General features: G+C 33.3%; 3 protein-coding genes across 5 annotated transcripts; 2 read left to right on the top strand and 1 right to left on the bottom strand.

Moving 5' to 3' along the window:
- Positions 1–819: 819 nt before the first annotated feature.
- On the bottom strand, positions 820–2322 carry LOC100242575 (probable aspartic proteinase GIP1). Its single transcript, XM_002272163.4, has one exon. The coding sequence runs from the start codon at positions 2217–2219 to the stop codon at positions 846–848; it is 1374 nt and encodes a 457-aa protein (XP_002272199.2). The 5' UTR covers positions 2220–2322; the 3' UTR covers positions 820–845.
- Positions 2323–5783: 3461 nt separating this feature from the next.
- LOC100264861 (probable aspartic proteinase GIP2) lies at positions 5784–7316 on the top strand. Its single transcript, XM_002272199.4, has one exon. It carries the CDS (start codon positions 5845–5847, stop codon positions 7153–7155), a length of 1311 nt encoding a protein of 436 aa, XP_002272235.1. The 5' UTR covers positions 5784–5844; the 3' UTR covers positions 7156–7316.
- Positions 7317–11190: 3874 nt separating this feature from the next.
- On the top strand, positions 11191–14969 carry LOC100256258 (small nuclear ribonucleoprotein SmD1a). Of its 3 annotated transcripts, none has more exons than XM_002277175.5 (5): positions 11191–11306; positions 11571–11677; positions 11769–11845; positions 14399–14590; positions 14686–14969. In XM_002277175.5, exons 2-5 carry the CDS (start codon positions 11664–11666, stop codon positions 14745–14747), a joined length of 345 nt encoding a protein of 114 aa, XP_002277211.1. In that variant the 5' UTR covers positions 11191–11306; positions 11571–11663; the 3' UTR covers positions 14748–14969. The 3 variants fall into 3 exon arrangements, with proteins under 3 accessions (XP_002277211.1, XP_010652146.1, XP_002277231.1); XM_010653844.3 differs by having other exon boundaries at positions 11205–11306; positions 11559–11677; XM_002277195.4 differs by having other exon boundaries at positions 11221–11306; positions 11613–11677.
- The last annotated feature ends 2474 nt before the right edge of the window (positions 14970–17443 follow it).

The following is a 17443-nucleotide window of genomic DNA, read 5'->3' as shown; positions in this document are numbered from 1 at the left end:
TTATTTGAAGTGTTTTCTGCTATAGTGTTTTTGTGAAAAACACTTTTATGATAATCAGATAAAATGATTCTAAAATGTTTTTGATAATATATTGTATAAATATAAAAACACTTTTAATATTAATAAATTATCAAAAAGGACATACAATTTTAATTAAAAAAAAATGGTATGATAAACAAAAAAAACTTTTTATTAATAAAAAAACATCTAAATCACTAAAAAAATAACATTGAATAAAAGATAATTTTAAAATTAAAACAATATATGATTACCTATTAATTTCTAAAAAAAAAAAAAGACTTTTCTAATTAAAAATAATAATTTTTTATCACTATACTAAAATTTTAAAAAATATTTACAAAAAACATCTAAATCAATAAATAAAAAAAATTGAATAAAAGATAATTTTAAAAGTAAAACAATATATGACTACCTATTAATTTTTAAAAAAGAAAAAAGATTTTTCTAATTGATTTATCATTGGGGGGCATTTTTGGAATATTTCAAAAAAATTGAAGTGTTTTTTTTTTAAAAAACACCTGTCAAGTGATTCTCTAAAAATCACTTCAAGTGTTTTTCCAGATTTTCAAAAGTGTTTTTTAAAATTTGCCAAACACTTTATTTTCATCCCAAAAACACTTAAAAGTGTTTTTAAGGGTAGAAACACTTTTAAAAATCACTGTCAAACGAGCTCTTAAAACCAGTTTGATAATGATTTTAAGAAACGTTTTTAATATTTTCTAAAATCACTCTAAAACGCAGTCTTAATAACCTAATTTCAAAATAATATTCATTTTGTTGCAAAGAGAAACAAAATAATTAGGTGGGAGCATTGAGGGTTGCTATTATTTCAGATTCTTGTTGGAAGTAAAATTGAAATTAGCACACATGGTATGATGGACCAAAACTGAAGAACTAAACCCTAGTCTCTTCAACCCCAGATCAAACTGCAGTAGATTATCCTCCATCTGATGCCCACCAATCACAATGGACGTCCTTGGCCTGACTCCACCATCCACAAACCCCAAGCACCACACATCCACCCCCTCCTCTAAAATCCTCACCATTGAATTCCGTCCAAAAATCCTCCAGAACACATCATCGCTCTGCATCACCAGATCTACGGTCGGAACAGCCGGTCCCACGGTAGTCTCCATGACGTCGTCCGCAGGGAAGCACACCCTGAATGGCTTCACAGGATAATGCACCGTGAGGTTGAGCCCAGCGGATTCCGCAATAAAAGCATGTGTAAGTGCTTCGTAGATTGATGACTCCAGTACGGTGTAGGGAGCAACGGTGCTGATCTTGGTCCCACCATTGCCGTTCAAATCAACGGTGAGGAGCGCTGGGTTCAAGTCCACGGCGTGTCCGTTGACTTTCAATGCAGTCACGCCAATGAAGTACTCATCCGAGGGGCGTCCATGGTTACTATCCAAGGCGGTCCCGTAGGGGTTCACGAGGAGCGGGGTGTAAATAAGCTTTTTTGAGAGGTCAATTTCGGGAAGAAAATGGTACGGCCCGGCCGAACCGTAGAAACCGACACCTGGAGCGGAGGGCGAACCGGAGAGGCACAGCGCAAACACGCGCGGGAGAGACAAACCGGCGATGAACTGGACCGGGAGCGAGAGATCGGACCAGCCCAGACCGGCCGAACCAGTGACGCCCTTGGCGAGGCCTTTGAGAAGGTCGGTGGTGGAACAGGCGAATGCGAAGTTGGCGAGGAGAGCGAGCCGACCGGGGTTGCGGCCGTCAGTGGTGGGGAGAGCCGCCGCGTCGACGAGGGCGCTGTGGAAGATGGATTTGCCGGTGACGGAGTTGTGGAGAGTGGTGGCGCAGGTGTCGTTGGCGCAGGTTGGGGAGGGCGCACGGTAGCAATGGGCGCAAGAGTTGAGGCTGAGAAGAGTGCAGAGAGAGGAGTTGCAGGGGATGTGGTGGTAGGTGGAGGACACATAGTGTTTATAGCAGTCGACCCATGAGAATGAGCCGCCCAGATCGAGAAGGAGCTTGGAGGGTTTAAGAGGGGTTTTGAGGCAGAGACTGAGACTGTACTGGTTAGTCTGATGGTCCTTTGTGATGGGCGAGAGGACAGGGAGAGAAAAAGAAGAAGAAGAAGAAGAAGAAGAAGAGGGGACACAGAAGGAAAAGAAGAAGAAGAAGAAGAAGAATGGAAGAGACATTGCCATTGAGGGCTTGATCTGTAAGTGAGTGAGAGAGTGCATGGTGAAGACTGAAGAGTTGAGAACTTGAGATTATAAGCGAAGAGAGCTGGAAAAAGTAGGGTGGAGAGTGACAATGGCAGCCACCTGTTTCGAAGAAAAAGTGAGTAAAAGGACAGAGATGGTGTAGTATTTATTTGGCTTAATGTGGTGTTCTTGCGCCACCTACGCATAAGCTACCGTCCCATATTCATCTCTTCTACAGTTCTACTCCACCCATCATTATCCCTTCATTTTCTCGGGAAAAAGTTTAGCCCCACCGCAAATATGACTAAAATTATATTTATTCATTTGATGTGAAAATAACGAAATATATTCTAATCAAAATATTTTTCTAAAATCTCACTCCGAAGCACACCCGTTAATTCTTCAAATTAATATTGTATTGAAGATAATATAATTAAAGTTAATTATACCATGTGTGCATTTGTTGTTGTGGGGAATCGCTGTGAAAATTTGATGCTTAAAAATATTTCTTTTGTATGCCCACTTTGAGGCATGTAGTTCTTCAAGTCATCATTTTATAATAATAACTTTGCCACCTGGCAAAATCTTGTTTGGGGGCGTGGTTACAAAACTCAACCCCATGCAAATTAAGCCATTTTAGCTGAGTACGTTTGAGACAATTGGGAGGCAGCGTTCATCTTTTGGCTTCGTTTGAGCTTTGACAACTAGGGATCACCTTTCATTTGAGTTTCTGACTTTGAACCCGTTTGGTAGTGATTCTAGTGGAAGTGTTTTTATTTGAAGTGTTTTCTACTATAGTGTTTCTGTGAAAAACACTTTTATGATAATCAGAAAAAATGATTCTAAAGTGTTTTTGATAATATATTGTATAAACATAAAAACACTTTTAATATTAATAAATTATCAAAAAGGACATACCATTTTAATTAAAAAAAATGGTATGATAAACAAAAAAAAACTTTTTATTAATGAAAAAACATCTAAATCACTAAAAAAATAACATTGAATAAAAGATAATTTTAAAATTAAAACAATATATGATTACCTATTAATTTCTAAAAAAAAAAAAGACTTTTCTAATTAAAAATAATAATTTTTTTATCACTATACTAAAATTTTAAAAAATATTTACAAAAAATATCTAAATCAATAAAAAAAAAAAGGAACATTGAATAAAAGATAATTTTAAAAGTAAAACAATATATGACCACCTATTAATTTCTAAAAAAAAAAAAAAGATTTTTCTAATTAAAAATAATAATTTTTTTTTTATCAATATACTAAAATCTTTAAAAATATTTACAAAAAATATCTAAATCAATAAAAATATTTACCTTCGATCCACGATCTTGAATGAAAATAGAGGTTTACTGTGTTGTCTCAGATGGAGAGCGATGGAGGAGGAGAATAAAGGAGAGAGGTATGAACGAAAGGGAATAAAGATATCGGGAATCACTGGGGGCATTTTTGGAATATTTCAAAAAAATTGAAGTGTTTTTTTAAAAAAAACACCTGTCAAGTGATTCTCTAAAAATCACTTCAAGTGTTTTTCCAGATTTTCAAAAGTGTTTTTTAAAATTTGCCAAACACTTTATTTTCATCCCAAAAACACTTAAAAGTGTTTTTAAGGGTAGAAATACTTTTAAAAATCACTGTCAAACGGGCTCTTTGTAGTTTAGTGTGAAAGCTTCTTTGGTTGTGCAATGATGCAATAACACTTTTCAAAAAGTTTGAAACGGATGTGAAACCGTTGTTCTGCTTGTTGGATTGAATTATTCATGAGATCGAGCTATCTAGTCAATTTGCAAGGGTTAAAGGGAGCAGTATTCTCCGATATATATATATATATATATATATATATATATCTATTTTATGTTATCAATAACGAGTTTGCTTCTATTATATATTTTACGATTTTATTTTTTAAAAAGTGTAAATGTAATTGAGAGTGTTTTTCGAAAGTTTCATTATTATAATATTTCTCGATCCTTTTTATTAATGGATTCTTAAGTATTGATAAACTTTGTGAACATAGAGATCACATTGATCGTCAAATTACATTTTTTTTTCTATTTACGTGTATATTTGATTCGATTAACCGGATGATATCAAATAATATAAGAGTTTTAATCTATATTTATCAAATGTCAAATGATTTCAAATAAGACGATCAAATATCAAAGCTAAAGGTTATGATTCGAGTCACGAAAGTGTCCTATCATGTTAAGACTTTAAACTTGAGCGTGAATCACTCAAATGAGACGCTAATTAATTTTTAAATAAGATGATTAAAGTTCAATGCAATTGTCTTAAAATCAAACATTATCCTAATTTCTTACCAATTACTTATACATAATAATAAATAAATATTAAGAGAAATGAATTGAATAATAATTGTTTGGTATGATCATCTTTTGTAGCTTCTCAAACTTGGAAAAGCAGCAAAGAATGATAGGATGCAAAGAGATCATTAATTTTGTCAATAATATTGAGGATATATCTTTCTAATCTTATCAGTCTCCATATCCAAATGTTTCAGCTGACTTTGGAAAATGTATAAATTTAATGACAACCGTTAATTGACTGCTTTCTCAACTAGATGGTCGATTAGATCGATTCCACAGTCGGCAGCCGCAAATGGATTCATTTGACATTTGATGCACACCTCTTAACGGGATTATCCAAAGACAAGAAGTGACACAATTTATGTAATTTTAATATTATAATTGAATAAAATTGTATCTTTAATAATTATATAAAACATTTTTAATATTTTTAATACTTAAATTTTTTTATCATTCAAATATTAAAAATATTAGAAACATTTTTTAAAATCATTCTTAAACGATTTTCTAAGTCACATTTGATGAAAACAACAATACTCGTATTAATTTTTTTTCAAAACATAGACAAATTATAGAAGAAAATATCAAAACAATATCCAAATGTTCATAAAGAAACTCTAGAAATTAGAAATTGGATGAAATAAACTAAAAACCCTTTCGTCAGTGGTATTTTCACCAGAAAATCACTTAATATTGTAATAAAAATTTTAAAAATGTTTTGATAATTAATTTCTTTTTAGTAATATGGAATAAAACTCGATTTTCTTTAAGAATTATTAATAAAATTATTATTCATAAATACTTCAAATGATTCTTAGATTTTTTTAAAAGTAGCAATCCGTGGGTGGAGTTCAGTCAACTGCAGAAACCAGCCATGGTTAAAAGCCAAAAATTAAAAAAAAAAAGAAAAAAAAAAAGAAAAGGTTGGTGTTTGATGATTGTCCTTGGTTGCCATAGCCGGGCCACTCTGTGTACTTGCTGTCTGCCACCCCACCCACCAAACATCCCAGCCATGGCAGCCAAAGCTTTGTCACAAACAATGGCATCAAAACCAGGATTCCAATTCTTGTTACTTTTGCTTTCGGCGCAAATAAAATAAGTAGCAAGTCCAAGTTTGAAAAGTCTCCACGGCAACCTTTCAGGATTGTGGTGCTGTCTGTCATGACTCAATTGATTGATTCGGTACTTAGCCAGCTAGCCTTGCTTGACCTCAGCCCCCAGTAGTGGATCTACCCCCGAACATAAACTATAAAAAGAGGTGGCCTCCCACTACTTCTCCCATCCACATCTGCCTACTGTACTCACATAATTCTATCATGGCTTCCTTTCTTGCATACTTCCTCTTCTCCTTTCTCCTTCTCTTCATCCCAGCCTCCTACGGCAAAACATCATTCCGGCCGGATGCCCTTGTTATTCCTGTATCAAAGGATGCTTCTACTCTCCAGTATCTGACCACCATCAACCAAAGAACCCCTCTTGTGCCTGTAAAACTTGTGGTTGATCTTGGAGCGCAGTTCTTGTGGGTTGATTGTGAGCAGAATTATGTGTCCTCCTCATACCGCCCGGCGCGGTGTCGGTCGGCCCAATGCTCATTAGCCAGGGCTAATGGCTGTGGGGATTGCTTCTCCGCCCCTCGGCCGGGATGCAACAACAACACATGTGGTGTCTTGCCAGACAACACGGTGACTCGCACTGCCACCAGTGGTGAGCTTGCTGAAGATTTTGTTTCTGTTCAATCCACCGATGGATCAAACCCGGGTCGGGTTGTTTCTGTGTCGAAGTTCCTCTTCTCCTGTGCACCGACCTTCCTCCTGGAAGGCCTCGCCAGTAGTGCCATGGGCATGGCCGGACTTGGCCGCACCAGGATTGCGTTTCCTTCACAATTCGCTTCTGCTTTCAGTTTCCATAGGAAATTCGCTACATGTCTCTCTTCTTCAACCACCGCCAATGGCGTGGTGTTCTTCGGCGACGGCCCTTACAGGCTGCTCCCCAACATCGACGCCTCTCAGTCCCTCATCTACACGCCATTGTACATCAACCCCGTCAGCACCGCATCCGCTTACACCCAAGGCGAACCCTCGGCCGAATACTTCATTAGAGTAAAGTCCATCAGGATCAACGAAAAGGCTATCTCATTGAACACATCGCTGCTGTCCATCGACAGCGAAGGCGTCGGCGGGACAAAGATCAGCACCGTCAATCCATACACTGTCATGGAGACTTCCATATACAAGGCCTTCACTAAGGCCTTCATCAGCGCAGCAGCCGCCATAAACATCACCAGAGTGGCAGCAGTGGCACCATTCAATGTGTGTTTCAGCTCAAAGAACGTTTACAGCACACGGGTAGGTCCATCTGTTCCAAGCATCGACCTTGTTCTGCAGAACGAGAGCGTGTTCTGGAGGATCTTCGGAGCGAACTCAATGGTGTATGTCAGTGACGACGTACTGTGCCTTGGATTTGTCGACGGAGGGGCCAACCCCAGAACCTCCATTGTCATCGGAGGGTACCAGTTGGAGGACAACCTTCTTCAGTTTGATCTGGCCACTTCAAGGCTGGGGTTCAGCTCCTCACTCCTGTTCAGACGGACTACATGCGCCAACTTCAACTTCACATCCAACCCTTAAAAGAATAAAACTACATCATAGCATTCTATGTATAACAGTGTGAATAAGTGGCCATGACTCATGAGGCCTGAAACATCCTCTGTTTTGAAGTTTCTCCATCAATATATGTTTGTATCGTATAAAACAATATGATAAATAAGAACATATTTTCCATTTTCAAATGGGCTTACCGATGACAGATGACAGAGTTCTCTGAATCAGCCATTTGGGGTATGCAAGGATGCCAAGGAAGATGAATTAATTAACTAAGAACTCTCTAATGGCGGTTCTTCAGTCAACCTCATATTATCTGTATATATCACATCCTAGTTTGTCAAAGCCTGCTAAAAATTTCGTCCTAAACCATCCAAGCAATCATTCAAGTTTGATCAAATGTTTGACTCGTAGGCCTTTCAACCTCATATTATCTGTATATATCACATCCTAGTTTGTCAAAGCCTGCTAAAAATTTCGTCCTAAACCATCCAAGCAATCATTCATGGCCTTTCAACCTCATATTATCTGTATATATCACATCCTAGTTTGTCAAAGCCTACTAACAATTTCGTCCTAAACCATCCAAGCAATCATTCAAGTTTGATCAAATGTTTGACTCGTAGGCCTTTCATCAACTTGAAACAGACTACACATTGGATGCCCAATAAATTCTCATCTGCCTGAGACTATTAGCCTATTGATGAGGTCATTATGTCTATCATCTTTGGATTTGTTGTTCCACCGACATGAAGTAGGATTGGCTGTTAGCTTAAAGTGCAAGAGCATAGAATTCAAACAAAATAAAATTTTAATTAAAAAAACTTAAACCAGTTAACATCAGAACAAATTGTCAAATCATTTCATTGAGTGTAAATCTTAAGCTACACGTTCCATGTGAATCTCCTCAACAATCAATAGAATAAAAATCACAAACCATATGTTGATTTTGGAAACACAATACAAAAAGTAAAAAATAGTTGTCTTGTTCTCTTCACGCCTGTTCTTGTCTTGTAAGAAAGAACAAGTGAAGGGTGGTTCTAAGGAGGATCAAGTTGAACGGATCCATTGTTGGTATTGTTGGATTGTGAAATCTGAATCTATCGTATCATATTAAGTGGGGATGTCGAGGTCGAGCTCCCATTGACTACACATATATATTTATGAAATGATGAATTTGCCTCTTTTGAATCTAATACTTTTATGATTCAAGATTTCATTTTGAGAGAAAAAAAAAAAGTGTGATTGCAATTGAGAGGAGAGGAGAGGAGTCGTCTTCTCTATTGTAACTCATCTTTTTATTTGATTAGTAGATTCTTAAATATAAGTTCCTTTTATGAACATATAAATTATTGTAAAACCGTATTAAATTTTTTTATCTTTTTGTTTATTTCTTTACTTTTTAATAGGAATGTATATGGAATACAACTGTCTTCTTTCTCCATAAATTTTTTTCCACATTTCATAGTATCGTGTATTTCATAATGTTGTTTTTCTTATTGAATATTTATGTTCTCTGTGTGACTATATTGTGATCGGGTTTTTCATAGTTTTCTTATATCTTGAGTCTCTATCTTGAGGTGGCTATAATTCCATGCAAAACGGTGATAGCAATTTTAGGACAATGTGTAGTCATGTGTCTCACCAAAACAAATTAACTTTTCTTAATTATATTTCAATTATTTTTCTTACATATTAATATTTTATAAGGAAATTAAATTGACACGTTAAATTTCCATATATGGGTTGCCTAGATCTGCAAATGGGATCATATTTATTATTGAAGCTTTTGCAAAGCCCTTCGTAATTAAACCTTATCCTCCAGGGCAGTGGCGGAACTAAAAAAAATGAACTAAGGGGAGCAAAATATGAGAACATATTTTAGAGGGGGCATATATTGTTTGTATTGAAATCCCTTTTTTTCATGGTTTTTTAATCCAACGGTTTAGATTTAATTATGCATTTGAATAACTTAGATTGTTTCTTGTCATAACATTTTCCAACTAAAAAAATGACTCCTTTTTAACTTTTATATTAACCTTTATCTTTAATGCAAAAAAAGAAAGTTTTGCATGAAATGAGAATTCTTTTTACGGGTCATGTTATTTTCAACACCAAATAACTCTTATGTATTCCCTCAATTATGTCGGTGGAAAAGTTGAAGGTTTGTTTCACAACTGTTTTTTAAAACAGTTTTCTATTTTTTAGAATAAAAAAAACTAAACAACACGTTTAACAATAAAAAAAACACTGTGTTTATGTTTAATGTTCTAAAAAACAAAAAATATAATATTTTAAGATAAAATTGTTTTTAATTATTTTTACTTATATTTCTAGAGTTTTTTTTTAAAAAAATAATTATTTAAATATATATAATGATTAAAAATTAAGTTGTAGATATAAAAATTATTTTTAAAATTTATTTAAAAATATTAAAAATATATATAAAAAAATATTTCAATTCTTAAACAACTTTTATTTTATAAAATATTATAGAACAATTTTTAAAAACTAATCTGAAAAATTATTTTTCAAAAATGTTTTCAAAAAATTAGAAAAATAAAAATAAAAAATAAAATATTTAATTAAATTTTAAATAAATTAAAATTTTAAAAATTAAATTAGACTGAAATTGAGTGAAAGTTTTTAGGTAAAGTTAATTTGTCTTGAAAATTTAAAAAAGGAAAAGAAAAAAAAAAGTGAAAATATAGGCTATGGAGAAAGTTTGAAGAAAAAAAATACAAAAGAAAAATAGAAAAATAAATAAATATAAATAAAAATAAATTTAAAATCAATAAATTATTTTTATATACTACTTTAAACTTATTTCATTTTATTTAATTTTACCATATAAAAATTGAATAATTTTAAAATAGGGAGAATTATGTTTTGGGGGTAGATGGGCCCCTAAATTAACAAAAGGTTCATATAATTCTTCAAATTGAGTTGAAGGATATGAAATAGAAACGGACAAATATACCCTTTAAGAATACATATAAAATATTTTATAAAATTAAGTTAAATAATTTTTTTTTCAAAAATACGAAATTAAATAAAAGTAGTTTTCAAAAATATTAAATTAAATAATTTTTTTTCAAAAATATTAAATTAAATATTTTTTTTTCAAAAATATAAAATTAAATTAAAGTATTTAAAAAAAATATTAAATTAAATAATTTTTTTAAATATCAAATTAAATAATTTTATTTTTAAAAAATATTAAATTAAATAAATTTATTTTTAAAAAATATTAAATTAAATAAATTTATTTTAAAAAAATATTAAATTAAATAAATTTATTTTTAAAAAATACTAAATTTAAATAAAAGTATTTTAAAAAATATTAAATTACATAAAAATATTTTTTAAAAATATTAAATTAAATAAAAAATATTAAATTAAATAAAAGTATTTTTCAAAAATATTAATTTTTTTCTCAAAATCAACAAAGGGCATTTTTGGAAATAGTGAAGGATGATATCCTTCAACTCAATTTTCATACTTTCATTGGGTCTTGGGCTCAATTTGAAGAGTTACATGGACCTTTTATTAATTTGGGAGCCCATCTACCCCCAAAACATAATTCTCCCTTTAAAATATATACTTTTTTTTTATACTAATTTTAATTATATTTAACTTTCTTTTATATTTTTCATGATAAAAGTAAATATGAGAAAACCATTTTTTTATTAATATTTCTCGGAAATCATACATACTTGTAAAATAAATATAAGGAAATTTAAAATGAGAGAAAATAAAAAAAATAGAAAAAGTTAAAGAGGGAAATGAAAAATAAAAGTGAAATGTTGACTAACCTTTTAAAGATTTGGAAAATGGTAAATTGGGCTTTTAAAAATAGTAAGTTAAGCAAATTATATTTTATATTGAATTTTTCATAATTTTATTCTGAAAAATGATTCAATTGGTCCTAAAAACTATTTATCAAAATATTTTCTAATGTTTAAATTTTTGTTATTAAAATAAAATTAAATGTATTAAAATTAAATTTATAATTTATCTTTTTCCCTCATCCTTTTCCCACCCTTTATTTCTTCTTATAGAAATTTAGTAAATAATGTAAAGACGAGATTGCCCCTTTATTCACTTTCTTCCACGAACCCTATAAACCCTGCTACTCTTTGCCGTGAGATCAGCCGCACCATCCCGCTCGAATCCAGGTACGCATCTGTTTGGCAAGCGAGAAAATGAAAGGAAAATTGGAATAAAACATCGTTTCCATTCTCATACTTTCTTGTTTTTTTTTCCTTCTTAAGATAAAAAAGAAATAACAACTCGAGGACTGAGCTTCTAAACTTCTATTTCCTTCATTTTCTTACCTTTTTCTTGGCAACCAAACGGAGTATCATTTTTTCTTTTTGCTTCTGTTGTATTTTAAGGATTTTGATTTTGAACTGATAAATGGGTATCAGTGTTATTTGTAGGACATGAATCCGTGCCCTAAACTTGATCGCTTCGTTGTGTAGTGTTGTGTCTTCCTCGCCGTTTTTGCTGGCTTCCGTCTTCATTCGCCAAAAATGAAGCTCGTTAGGTTTGATCTTCAATTAATTACCATATACATATACTAATCTCGATTTATTTATTTTGTTTTGTTAAATTCTTATAATTTAGTCTAAAAACAGGTTTCTGATGAAGTTGAACAACGAAACCGTGTCTATCGAGCTCAAGAATGGAACCGTGGTTCATGGCACCATAACAGGTTTTTAAACTCTTCAGTATTATTGTCTTGATGTCGCACAAGTTCATGGGAATTTAGGGTTTTCTGGAACTCAGGCTTTTCTGTTTCTTTTTTTTTTCGTACTGTGATTATTTTTATTTATTTCTTCAAACGATTGTGTATATTTCTTAGACTGTTGTTCTTGTGTTTTGTGATTTGTTTTATTGAAACAGTGGGTTTTCTACCCTTGGAGAAGTATAGATCCATGTGTGAATGTTAACTTGTTTTTTTGGTGCTTACTTGATACGATTGGAGTCACATTGGTACAATTTCTTCATTTGAATGTGCTGGTAACTGGGTTTATTGCTTTTGATTGAACTTTTCCTTTCCTTTCCTTTTCTTTTGGGAAGGGGAATTGTTGATGGGTTTCTGGGAGCTGTATTGAATCATACCTCGTAATCCTCTTTAGACCCTATCCTAAATAAGCAGACCTCTTCTTATTTGTCTAAATACTCTGGTAACCGGCTTCTGTTTGACTAAATTTCAATATATGGAACAAGGATTCTTACATTTTTATATCTGATATCACCATGGAAACCTCACGTCCATTTTAGATTTTAAAACCCATGCTTATATATAACTATGGATAGTTTTATGACTCTAGCATTTTTGAAGTTCATCTGTTAGAAATTTTACATCAGTACTGCATCTGTCCTTGTCAGATTGGGCCAAAGAAATTTGTGCTTTGGTGTGTCAATGGACTTCACTTATATAGGGAATGGGGTTTCTAAACCTGAACCCTAAACCTGTTGATGCCCTAAAACATTAAAGCCTAAACTTTCAGAAGGCTTTGTTTAGATATTTTTATCCCTTTTTAAGCATTTAAATGGAAAAAAAAATGCAGAAGAAAACCTAAAATCTGCCAAGGAAACTGCTTTTAAGTGGAATGCTTTTGATGCCTTTTTCCTTTCATTCTCCCTTTTTCTCTCTGGGATCCAAAAGGAGTTTAAGACTTGATTCAGATCATAGAAAGAGTGATGGAAAGGATGAGTGGGAGAAAATTAAAGAAAATGAAAATGAGTATGAACTCAGTAAATTTTCCCTCCAGTTCTTCTCCAAGTTTATTCCCCTTTTCTATAGAGAACAAAAATTTTGGAAATGTAAAATAGTTTAAATGAATTTTGTTATATTTCATTTGCATTCATGATTTGTATGATAAACCAAACAACAAAATTTGGGATCCTTTCATGTTTTACCTAGCATTTTTTCCAAGATTCAAATGAAGCATAAGTGTGAAATGTTGGAAATTTGAAGTGGTTAATAAGGCTGCTAGATACGAAGTTTTAGGCTCCATTTTGATCCATAATTTTAAAAGGTGCAAAAGTCTCATACAACTTAGGTGTAAGGCATAACACAAGATGTGTGCTTGAGTGAAGTGAAATGCGACCTGAGATGCATATCAATTTTATGAAATATGATTCAAAATTTAATCCAATTAATAAAAAAATTTAAGATTTTAAATATTTAAAAGAATCATTTAGTAAAAAAATAATGAAATTATATAAATTTCAATATATAATTAGAAATTTCAAGAATAAAACTGTCTAAAAAGGAAGATGAAATTTGACAAGGCGTGCCTCTTCAATAAGGCACATGTCTTGGCAAGCGAGACGCTATAACTAGGGACTAGTTACATCTTGAGGGCACTCCTTTTAAAACTGTGTTAAGATCTGTGATAATTTTCCTTTCCTTTCGTTGTTCTTTCCTAGATCTAAATGGTGCCATGTTAAGTGAGAAAAACAGAAGTCGGATTTTCTAACTGAAGCCTTGGAAAGTGTGAAACAGGAGGCATAGGCTCCAATCTTCTTATTGTTGGGTCACTGTATATTAAATCCAGTTAAGTTAGAACTATAGTTACACTGAAATGCCTATAGATAGTTATCTCTCTCATTTCAAGTGTTAGACATTTCATTCTTGTGTAATTTTAGCCACACTTTTTTGTATAAAACTAATGTTGTCATCTTCTCCTGAAACTTCTTTGGCATGCTGCACATCCATTTGCACTCCCGTTAGCTTTTGGAATTTTTGAAAAGGAACTTACTTTAACATGGTAATTCCCTGCAAATCTTGCCCTTGCAGGAAGCTTTTGTGCCAAATTTTGAATTATTAGAACTTCAGTTTATTAGCCTCTGAAAAACTTAGAAGTTAGAGCTGAATATGTTTTACAAATCATTGGAACTTGTGCAATAGTTACATGTAGGATGTTTTTGCTCAATGCATCTAAACTCCTGAAATATGGAGACCTTTCAGTAGATAATACTTGTTCCTTGTTGCATATTCCAGTCATCTTATCTTTCTTTATATATGATGATTCTAAGTGAAATAGGTTGATTTCCATTTGTTAGTTCACATAATTACGAGCAAATAGATAATCGGAGAGGCTTGTTTGACACATCATGTTTCTCTCAACTGAGATTACTGCATAACCCTCATGCATCAAATAGATAACTAGGCAGTTTTAATGGGAATTCATGCATGAATTCTCAGTTGTGTTGAAGGCAGATTCTAATTAGTGGCTTTGCCTGCTTGTTATAGGTGTTGATATTAGTATGAACACACATTTGAAGACAGTGAAACTTACGTTGAAGGGGAAAAATCCAGTGACTCTAGATCACTTGAGTGTTAGAGGCAACAACATTCGGTATTATATCCTTCCCGACAGCTTGAATCTTGAGACCCTTTTGGTGGAAGAGACACCTAGGGTCAAGCCCAAGAAGCCAACCGCAGGTATTGCTCTATCTCTTTGGCTCTAATTCTATGCATTTTCGTATGATTTATGTTCCCCTTGTTTTAATTTTTTTTAATGCTTTTTTCCATTTCAGGGAGACCCATGGGACGTGGGCGGGGCCGTGGTCGTGGGCGTGGACGTGGGCGGGGCCGCTAACTGCATTCGTAAATTTTGTGCCATCTGGTTATGTAAACACCAGTGTTGTAGGGAGAGTTTAATGGTAAACTTAGAAGAGGAGTGGGATAGCTATTTACCTTTCCATATCACTATTTACCTTAATATGGATTAGGCTTGTTTAGCTAAAAGACTAAAACGATTGCTTCATCATTTGAGTCGTATTTCCAGGGTAATGCCTAAGATGCTACCAAGAATTTATTATATCTTCGCTTGCTTCATCGTTTATCTGAACAAGCTATACCCACAATTCGCACAATTTACGGTGCAACAAGTCACTGACAGACTCATTGTTGGTGCGCGGACCTTCGATGCAGATCTATGGATGGGTGAGTGCAACACCTTATCCCACTGACTGATGACCGGATGAATCGACTGCTTCCATTGCACAAACTCTTGCAACTAGCGAAGTTGGGACGTGGGAGATCCCTGACTAGGCCCCTTAGATGTTTAAATTAGTCTGAAATCGTGTGGTGGAACTTGCCTGAAACAATCTGCCTTTGGTTTGTTGCCCAACTTTCACGTTAGATGGCAATAGGGTGGGTTGAAGACTGGTTGGGAGGTCAGTGGGCATGGAAGACCGTTCCGTTTATATTTTGTCAATTTTATTTTATGTTTTTTAAAATTAAAATTATATTAGAAGTAAATATAATTTTAATGTGTAATTATAAATTTTATAATTTATTATAGGGAGAAATAATTTTTAAAATTGTGTGTTAAAACAAAAGGTAAGATGAAAAAAATAAAAATAATCTTTATTAATTATATATATAAATGAGGAGGGACAAAGGTAAATGGCCTCAGCTTTCTATTAGAAGCAAGGTAGGTTGGGTAAAAAACCCATTTTTCAAACTCTGCCCTTTTAAAAGGTGGTTAAGGAACTGTTCCATTGGCATCTTCACCTCTAGATTCTGTCCTCAAGGGATGGTATTTCCTGTTAGTGAGTTGTATTTGCTTTGTGTTAAAGTCCAAACATTTACAATATCGATTAACTCAAATCCGATACGAGTAATAATTATATTAAAAATATAAATCTAAATACTATTTAATTAGTATGTAGGTATTACATTGTGTAACTCATTTAGTCTATTTAATAATCAAGTCTTCATATTTAATAATCATATTGATTTAAGTTTTGTATTCAATTTGTATGATTAACATTTTAACCCAAGTGTTTGTAACTCAATTAATTTATTTATTAAAAAAAATTAAAATAAGTCCAAAGTTAAATAATTTAAAGTTATAATTTGATTAATTAATAGGATTGTTAAATGAATTAATATTGTGTTGCGTAAATTGATCTAGAATTATCTATTTATTAAACTGCGACACGAATTTGATTTAAGCTCAATTATATTTTATCTAAACTTATGAAAAATGTGTTGTAATCGAGTTATGTTGATGAATTATATCAAACTTTGTTCCTTGCCAGACTCCGGTAGCACAGGTCTAGGGCGCTTCTTGCCCGGCTCATATGCCGTGGGCCCTAGGGGATGTAGGCGAATCCGGGCCTTTGACCCACCATGCTTAAACATCACGAACGGTGCTACTTTGTAACCCTCCACCGAAGGTGCATGATGCGCGTTGGGTTTTTCCATTTTTTTGTCCCCATTTCTTTTCAATTGCCCTCTGACGCGGCACCCTACTCACATTTCCAACTAAACCAAAACGCAGCGTTTTATACCATCAGTATAAATAATCACTTTACCTTGAAACCGTAGAGACAACGCGGCCTGCATTGCATTACTTGCAGAGGAAGGAAAAACCATGGGAAAATCAACGGAGGCGGGCCCGCTGAAATCAGTAATGGTGGTGTTTGGAGCCCTAGCTTTTGGATGGTTGGCCATAGAGTTGGCATTCAAGCCTTTTCTGGACAAGGCTCGATCCGCCTTGGACAAGTCCGATCCCACTCGCGATCCCGACGACGACGAGGACGGGGGCACCACTCAGAAATCCTTGTCCGACGAAGAGGCCGCCTAAGACCACCAGTAAGGATCAGAGCCCTAGATGCTCTAGATATTTCTGTGAAAACCTCTTTTGTGTTTGAATAATAGGGTTTTCATTGTGTCACCATTGTAGAAAATCGAAATCTATTATAAGCGTTTAATGATCTTTCGTAGTTCTTACTGAACCGTATCTTTAGATTATGTTCTACTTTCAAGCTTCACTTTTGTCTTTGTGGAAAATCATGAAAACGATTACAGATTTTTAATAGGGTTGCTATCATTTTAGCGAACATGAGAGAATCGTTCAATTTGGGCAAGGTTTAGATAGATATTTATGGAGGTGACAATGACGCTGGGTTTTTGGGTCACCCGCTGGGAAGGGTTTGGGAAACCCGCTGGGAAATGTTTGGGATAAAGATAATGGTTCGGGATGGGGCTTGAAAAGTTTTTAAAAACTATTGATTCGGATACGACCCACCTCGATAATATATAATTTTAAATAAAAATTATTTTGATTTTCAAAATTTTCATTTTTCAAAATTTTAAATATAAATAAAATATTACTTTTCATAAAAATAAATTATAAATATTTTTAATTTATAAAGTATACTTATTTTTAATAAAATTTTAGATTTAAAAAATAAAAATATTGAATAAAATGAAAAAATGTTGAAAATTTTTAAATGTGTATGAAAAATTTTAAATGTTGAATAAAACGAAGTATTTTTAATA

Source organism: Vitis vinifera, chromosome 7 (assembly GCF_030704535.1).
Source record: "Vitis vinifera cultivar Pinot Noir 40024 chromosome 7, ASM3070453v1".
NCBI lineage: Eukaryota > Viridiplantae > Streptophyta > Magnoliopsida > Vitales > Vitaceae > Vitis > Vitis vinifera.
Note: the sequence above shows the minus strand (reverse complement) of the source record. Positions and strands in the feature narration are given on the sequence as shown.

Bases quoted from the DNA above. Each gene is read 5' to 3' on its own strand.
- LOC100242575 (XM_002272163.4), bottom strand. From the start codon at position 2,219: ATGCACTCTCTCACTCACTTACAGATCAAGCCCTCAATGGCAATGTCT.
- LOC100264861 (XM_002272199.4), top strand. From the start codon at position 5,845: ATGGCTTCCTTTCTTGCATACTTCCTCTTCTCCTTTCTCCTTCTCTTC.
- LOC100256258 (XM_002277175.5), top strand. The intron at 11,846-14,398 runs GTTTTTAAACTC...TGCTTGTTATAG, and splicing joins GGTTCATGGCACCATAACAG to GTGTTGATATTAGTATGAAC. The intron at 14,591-14,685 runs GTATTGCTCTAT...TTTCCATTTCAG, and splicing joins GCCCAAGAAGCCAACCGCAG to GGAGACCCATGGGACGTGGG.